This window comes from Amblyomma americanum, chromosome 1, assembly GCF_052857255.1.
Source record: "Amblyomma americanum isolate KBUSLIRL-KWMA chromosome 1, ASM5285725v1, whole genome shotgun sequence".
Lineage (NCBI taxonomy): Eukaryota > Metazoa > Arthropoda > Arachnida > Ixodida > Ixodidae > Amblyomma > Amblyomma americanum.
In genome coordinates, this window is record NC_135497.1 from 262,407,965 (window position 1) to 262,415,992 (window position 8,028).

At 44.0% G+C, this 8,028-nt stretch overlaps 1 protein-coding gene across 3 annotated transcripts; it reads left to right on the forward strand.

Moving 5' to 3' along the window:
* The first annotated feature begins 888 nt into the window (after window positions 1-888).
* Window positions 889-2,769, forward strand: LOC144096785 (uncharacterized). Of its 3 annotated transcripts, none has more exons than XM_077629678.1 (4): window positions 889-1,031; window positions 1,360-1,500; window positions 2,373-2,477; window positions 2,539-2,769. In XM_077629678.1, exons 2-4 carry the CDS (start codon window positions 1,360-1,362, stop codon window positions 2,647-2,649), a joined length of 357 nt encoding a protein of 118 aa, XP_077485804.1. In that variant the 5' UTR covers window positions 889-1,031; the 3' UTR covers window positions 2,650-2,769. The 3 variants fall into 3 exon arrangements, with proteins under 3 accessions (XP_077485804.1, XP_077485796.1, XP_077485800.1); XM_077629670.1 differs by lacking the exon at window positions 889-1,031 and adding an exon at window positions 1,050-1,230; XM_077629674.1 differs by lacking the exon at window positions 889-1,031 and adding an exon at window positions 1,050-1,165.
* The last annotated feature ends 5,259 nt before the right edge of the window (window positions 2,770-8,028 follow it).

The following is an 8,028-nucleotide window of genomic DNA, read 5'->3' on the forward strand; positions in this document are numbered from 1 at the left end:
CTATGAATTTTTCATCTTCAGTATCGCTTCGCTAGCTGGTTCTGCATGCCGCTAACATGCGTCTAGGTAATGTAAAAAATTTTCTGGGAATTTTTCATCTATAGTATCGCTTCGCTATCATACACCGGTCCTGTTGCAATATCTGCCTGCTCGGAATCGGAAGGCTTCTGGAGTCCCTCCGATGCGCCTCCACGAGAGACGCAATGAGAGCCAATTAACCCACGTATCATCGCCGTCGACTGCAGAGCACAACTCAGGATCCACCAGCTCGATATTTCGCTTCCGTTGTTTAGGTTCCGGTCCTTGGTCGCAAATGTTTCGCACCTTCCTTTTCACCGTCTTTTTAGGCACAAGATGAGCTGAGTAATTTTTAAATACTGTAGGGACAGCATCGGGCTTCAGGCGTGGCTTCTTCTCTCGGGCGGGTTCGTTCACGACGCCGTTCACCATAATCTTAAAAGAACTTTCGATACATTCGTTCTCAAAATGTTTTTCGCACACGACAGCCTTCGGTGTCAGCCTTCTGTCTGCCCTCTTGATCCTATTTTCCCATTCAGCAAGCCGTGCTGGGTCCGCCGGTGCAGTGAACAGACACCTTTTCTTCGTTAGACCGATAACCGTTTCGACAGAACAAAACAAAACACGTCCTCTCTTTGCATTGCCGCTTAGAATTTAACATCTCAGGACGTTTTTTTCTCACGTTTAGCGTCTTCCAGCTACACAATCCAAGAAATGATGCATGTCAAACATTGATTTCACACGCCTTAAGCAATCGAGCGAGGCCGCAGCATCGGCGCGACAGCAGACGACAGGCGCACCCAACCCACTAAACCCACTCGACCGCCAGCGCCCCTTGCGGCTTCTCCGCGCAGTCATCGCGGCGGGAGCCTCGCCCTCCCGTTAGAAACGCGCGCGCCATAGAGGCGCGCGCTGCGCACACGGCGGAGTTCTAGCCAAGTTAAGGGCGTTTGGCGCTAACCTAGCCAACTCGAGCCATTTCTCTGAAAGGAAGGGGGCGAATGGAGTGATTGGTGAGCTAACGCGGCTAACGTTTCCCGGAGGTGTTTACCGTATGTCAAGGGTTGTTCGCTCAACTGCAGTCACTCAGATACCCTCCGTCACCATCACGTAGAGAGAAGCGGAAATGGCCAACGTGCTTCGACGAGTAAAAGTCACTATTTACATGTTCCTGAAAGTTGCCCGTGAATGAGGATTAGTTTGCATCGGCAGGTATTATCACATGAGCGCTTCGGTGGACCAAAAGCCAGAGGGTTCCTTCTTTCATGATCGTGACGCGAACGTGTTTTTCAGAAAGCGAATGTAAGTGGCCTGTTTAGAGCTTGCCACTTTTGCTTTCAGATGTTTCAGCGCCTTTGGAAGAAGCAGAGCGCAGCAGCCGGTATGTCGGCTGCCACCGACTTCATCGAACAAACTTTAGAAAAGAATCCCGTGGTGATATTTTCGAAGAGCTACTGCCCATTCTGCCATAAGGCTAAACGAGTAAGTTATCTCTTGTTAAAGTTGTCGCGGCGTCACACTGGAACGTAGGCGATGGTAGGTGAACGCGTAGGATACAGAACCGTGCTTTCTGCATGTATTCTGTCGAGCGTAAATGGAGTGTTGTACTACCACGCGCCGTTGCGTCATGTGCTGCTCGACAGCAGGCGCTGCCGGGAAATGGCACGGTAATGAACTCTAACCGAAGCCAGAACACCACTTTTGTTCCCGACAGTACGCTGTCTGTACTGATCGAGCGTGCATGGCACACTGACGCGTTTGGTAGGTCGCACTGGGGTGCGAGCAGCAACACTTCAGTTGCGCGAGTGCGTGGCACCTGCTGGAATCCTTGTCACGCATATTTATCGCCGTCCGTTGACAAGAACATCGCACTAAGATACTCTGCAGCCGTACTTAGGTTTGTTTTCGATGAAATTGAAGAGAGCATCGAATTTCCCTTCGTAGAGTCGACGAGTTACATGCAAATAATGATAACCGGCATGAAATGGCAATGTGCGAGGAATGAACTTCGTATACCTTTTACATCATTTGACACGTCAGTCAAGCGCGGCCTAATATGCAGCACCGCCCCCCCCCCCCCCCCCCCCCATTTTTTTTTACCGACTTAAATCGCCTGCAGTGTACTGAGCTAACTGCAGGCTGCTGTTTACTATCAACCTCTAATGGTGTGCCCAGTAGAGGGGCCTCGCCTTGCTCTCATATGGGCAATTTGCAGAACTTGCACAGTTGCAGTAGTGTGAAAAATGTAAATTATGTGCATACACCATATACACCACAACTCTTTATTGCTCATAGCAGCCTAATAAATGGTAGCTCTAGTAGTCTGTGCATGCTAAAAGTTCTGCTTGTTCCAGGTGTTCGATGAGCTCCAAGTGCCCTACCTTGCCGTCGAGCTTGATGGTAGGGCTGATGGCGGTGACATTCAGGAGGTTTTAAAACAAAAGACTGGAGCACGCACGGTGAGGTTGTCATGTGCTACTGCTTACTGTTGCAATTGACACAGCCATACGCATATTCTAGGTTCCACGAGTGTTTGTGAACAAGCAATGCCTGGGTGGTGGAAGTGACGTGGAAAACATGTACAGGGAGGAGAAGCTGCAAAAACTACTGCAATCAAACGGATTACTGTAGCTTGACACCATGCACATTAAGGAGACCAGGGTGCAGGCTTCTTCTGTATAACTCAATGGCTCAATATTCAATAAGCAAAAGTGCTGTGAAGAAGTTGGAATAAAGCAGATACCAAAATGATGGAATGTGCATATTTTATTCCACTTTAAAGGTGTATTTATTAATGCCCATAAAAATTCAGTTGAAATCAGCTGCTGTGTAAAGATGTACACACGTGGTGTGACCAAATGCATCGAAAAAGTTTGCACATCGTCTCTCTCAATTCTGCTAATCATGCTCGCAAACAGAGGGAAATCATGAGTCTTCTGTTGGGACATGATTGGTTAGGTTACTCGAACGAAAGTTTTACGACTGGCTACGAAGTCAACTAGCCCTGGGGCTGTGCTTCACGTTAATAATGTCCTAGAATTGGAGTGTCCGTCAAATCTTGCCTCTGTGCAAGCAGTTGAAGATGGCGGGGAGAAATGTTAGGAGGGAGACTGCCCCTCTTTGCCCTCCCTAAACCAGAGTTTACTTTGATGTCAAGCAGCAATTGTAAGCTTTCTGTTCTATTTGTATCCCCTCTTCCTATGACCTGATAAAATGACCGGTCAGTACATGTTGCCAAGGTTTAGATAGAAATTAAGTTTCCCCGCTGACCTCTGGCAGTAGCATACTATAAGCATATGCTGATGCGGCAAAAAAAAAAGACTAGTCATTGCAATAACAGTCCGCCAAGTATTTTCTGTCTCTTACATGGTGTTTGGGTAAAGGGTTAACTTCTAAAAAGACTTGAGCAGAAAGATTTACAATTGAGAAAACCAGAAAATGTCAATTTATGATAGAAATTCTCAACTATCACATTTAGGCAGCTCATTGCAAGTACAAATTCAAGCTAACCTCGAGTGCATGCCAATTTTAAAGCTGGAAAAATGTTTTCAGCACTATTGTACAAGAAATTGCAGCCCTCAAGCCTTAAGTAAAGCTCCATAGCAGAAGGGTGCAAGAACTTACAGTTGCAACATACATCTCTATTGTGAACACACTTTTTCGGCTGCACTTGGGCTGAAAATTGCAGCACAGCAGGCTGTGACATGCCAGGCTCCAACGCTCCAACCCAAGTGGCTGAGAAGAGCTTGTGGAATGTACAGTTACTAGTTTGCTCACTGGCTTATGTGGTCTTTGGTTACAGACTGTGTTTCATGCAAGCAGGCAGCCCCAATGGATCATGTTGCAGCGTAGCTGTCAACCTTCCCAGATCTAGAAAATGACATTGCGTACACAGACAGCTATCACTTGGCTCTAATAGTACAAACTACCTCACAGACGCATGAAAATTAGAGGACACCCTGCACTTATTCTAGAGGAATGTTCGTTAAACAGATGACCTTAAACCTCTTTCAACGCTTGATATTCATGACGTGGCTTAATTTGAGGATTTGTTCGAAAAGTAACTTTTAGAAACGAGAGGCCAAAACATGCGTACTGACCAGGCATTTATTCGGCATCATGTATCAAGCACCATCCACATTAGCAATGTCCTGATCCAAGGTTCCTGCCCGTTTAAAATTGCTGATATTTAATGACGGTTTTTGTAGCATACAAGGCAGGCAAGTTTTGCATGCATGTGAAGTGCTGTATAGGAGATTGACAGTGTACACAAGACGAAAAAGAATTAATTTGGTGAACAGTTTTTTTTTTTTGTGCAACTGGCCATTTCCATTTTGTTTCCGAAATACTGAGGGAAAAATACAGCATTTTGTGTCTCTTACAAAAATGAGCGCTTATAGCAATTTGTTTTCTGGTGAAAAAAAAAAAAGACCCGTAAGAACCCGAACTATGGAAATTTTTGCTTAATAACCCAAATTTGAACTAAAAAGATATTGCTCGATTTTTACCCCCCATAATTCCGGAAAAATTAAAACCCGAAAATGAAGGGCCCTATGTATATTGAAAATGTGCACAAGCCCCAGTAGATCGGGCATGCACATCGAAATTGCTTGGAAAGCCAGTCAAGAACTTGCCACCACAGTTTGAAGTGCCAAGACGTCAATAATACAAGTATGTCCTACAAAGACAGCAAACCAAGCTGAATCAAGATTGAGGCTATACATTGGAATAAAACACACACTGATTGAAAACAATGTTCTTGGCTTGAAAGTCACTTTTGAAATTACAGAAAATTATTAAGCACTTTGATATACAATAATAACCCTTATGCTCTGAATTTTGTCAATCCCAGTTTAAGATAAGTCTATACAAGAGCACTACATGGGTCATATTTTCTGGCCTAGCTGTGAGGATCATTTTCCTTAGTCCAATGCAGCCTGCAATTCCAGCGCCTAATCCGAGCTCGGTACAGCCTGTGTATGTGACGGCAGTGATGGATACCTGATGCACACAGGTCACACAAATGTTGAGCTTGCTTTGGATGGGACACATGACATTCTATTTTTTTATTTTGTCAGCTGGAAATCAATGCAGAGAGGAAGAGAGAGAGAGGCAAACATATATAAATGTGAGCGATGCCCACATGTTTACACTCTTTAACTCAAAAGCAAAAGGAAACTTGCTTTTTCAAAATCTTGGTTCAGGTAGTTCAAAAGCAGCCCCAAAATAGCACCCGCCTCGAATTGGAATACACCTTCCATTGTCCACACTAATGCTCAGGACTTAAGTTCTCAGAATGCCTGTACAATCTTTTTGTTACCTGTGTTCAAAAACTTTTTTCAAATGGCCTCCTGTACACCATGCTAACTCCCTGCAACCTGCTTCTGCGCTAAATTCCCTATTCCATTGGCTGGACTCTGCCCAAGCTATGATCAGTCTTGGCAGCCATACTATCCCTGTGTTCTGTGCTGGGCTACCACCATACAACCCTGACCTCGACCCTCCATCCATTTACTTTATTCTGCAACCCAGTCTAAATAGCTTTCTCTCCCTCTCCTGTGTACTTAATGTACCTAACACAAAGAAAAGGAAGACTTAATTTCTATCCTGGTTAGAACATTAAAATTGTAGACCATTTCTCTCTTCTAACAGCAGCCAAAAATAATGCCCTGGCTAACATCAGTGACTTCTGTTTACCATGGTATGTACAAAGGTTGGTCAAAAAGTAACGCACAATCTCAGAAATGGTAAGCACTCGGGAAATGAAATTTTGTAGGTTGAAGCATTGGCACTTTGGTCCTTTAGAAATGCCACTGAATATACGACCCATCTGATTCACTGCACTGCAGTCATCTTTGTTTCCACAACATGAATGCACGTTCGTAAAACACTGCACGTTGGTCATTACATCACTTTTTCACACATGCAATGAACTTGTCATTTCGAATTTATATGCCAAGCAGATGAACCTTCAATCATCCAAACAGGAATTCGATAGCGCTAGGTTAGAAGTGTATTGGCGTTGTGGCACCACTGCTGATCATACCTGGCCACTCTTCTGAACTGTTCGTGTCTGCAGCATGCAGTCTTGTTTTATCGTGAAGCAACTTAATGTCCCTTGCGTGTAACTCTGGCCTCTTTGTTCCTGTAATACACTGCAGCTTGTCCAAAGATGAACAGTGGTAATGGTAGTTCCGCATTCGAGATAGTCTATGGAAATCACGCCTCTGTGATCCCAAAAGAATGTCGTTATCAATTAGTTGCGTGACCTTGCAAGTCTCGGCTTCTTTCGACATGGAGATTGTGACTGCCTCCATTCCACCGGCTGCCTTTTGCTCTCAGGATCGAAATGAAACAGCAGTGTTTCATCATGCACACTGTTCCCGATTTGCATCATCTCCCTTATCAAGAGCCGTGGAACCCAGTGAGCACAAATTTTTCTGCATCCCAATCGTTCCATTAGCGTTAATACGGATCCTTTTGCCATACCTGTCTGCTCCATGACCTATCTCGTAGTGATGCATCTGTCATTTTTGACGAGTTCATCAATGACTGATGTCATTTTCATCAGTTGTGACAGCTGACGGTCCACCTAAATGAGGCTGGACCTGGATGTTGCAATCGGCAAGCTGAAACCTCTGAAGCCATCGAAACAGATTATGATCTTTGATTCATTGTGCTGAACCCATAGACTAGCAACAGCTTACTTGGAATTGATGGCATTGAGTTACCAACAAATTTGTAGAAGAATTCAATCACTGCACACTGGCATAGTACGGTGTCGCGTTGATCATCCGTGGTGCATGGTACGGTGTCGTATTGATCATCCGTGGCGGCTTACGTGAAACAGAAAACAAAAATTAGATATTGGTTACGTGGTAAATGACCAATGCTTCTACCTACAAAATTTGATTTCCCTAGTTCTTATCATTACCAGGCTACAGTGGATTGTGCATTACTTTCTGAAGCAATGTACTGCTTTGGATGACCTTTGTGGTCATTTTTTTTGGGTACTAGCTACCAGTGGAGAATGGAGTTTTTATCACATTAGGCAGTGGCCCTGCAATATTTTAACACTTGTTCAACTTGAAATTGCTGACTCTTGCTGGGTATTTGGCACCACCTCCTTAATGCTCTTCTATATTTTTGTTTCCTTGGCCCCAGAGGGATGCACACAGTGGGCTAGTAGTACATGTTACTTTCACTTCATATTTCAGTGTTGTGGCAAGTAACATTTTCAATTCTTGCAAGTGCAAAAAGGATGTCCATTCTAATGCTGAAACTGGAATGAAAGCTGAAACAACAAACTGAAACAACAAACTAAATTTTTACACATCAGAACACCAAAGAAGGAAGCACATACTCCACTGTCCACAAGGACTGCAAGAAGAGAGAATGCACTTTACTATAGTAGGATACAACTTTAAGAAACGGCAGTTGTTAACACTGGGCCGCGGTTTGCGGCATCTTGTATTACTTCACTAGCAAATCACAACAGTAAAAGAAATCAGCTTTTTAATGTTTGACTGTATTAAACGAGCCATTTATCAAAATTTTACAGCTAATTTTTTTCTTGAGATTGCATTCTTGTTTAGGTAACAAGAAAAGTTTTAATAACGGACTACTTTTTTGTCGTGGAGGAATTCTGTGCATTGGCCCCAAAGAATGTGGGCGGAGCTTCACTGCAGACTTAAGTTGTATCAGACTATACAAGAGATGCAGTAAACACCCCAGCCTTCACTAAGAACGCTTTGAGCCGTTCTGTGCAGCAGGACCAAACCACAAAGGGACATGGCACAAATACGTCACTGTGCATTTGTACACAGCAATGGTGTTTTTTTTTTTAACAATGTCTAAAATTTTCAAAATATCTCCTAACCACAGCAACCAGAAAGTAGTGAGAATTCTGTTACTGCTAAGGCTGTCTCAGGATGACCTTAGCTGTCAATTCCAGATTTCTTGGTTTGGTCTGCTGGCTAATTTTCACCTGAATTGTGCGAAGTGTGGGTG

Bases quoted from the DNA above. Each gene is read 5' to 3' on its own strand.
- LOC144096785 (XM_077629670.1), top strand. From the start codon at position 1,207: ATGAGGATTAGTTTGCATCGGCAG. The intron at 1,501-2,372 runs GTAAGTTATCTC...TGCTTGTTCCAG, and splicing joins TCTGCCATAAGGCTAAACGA to GTGTTCGATGAGCTCCAAGT. The intron at 2,478-2,538 runs GTGAGGTTGTCA...CGCATATTCTAG, and splicing joins AAAAGACTGGAGCACGCACG to GTTCCACGAGTGTTTGTGAA.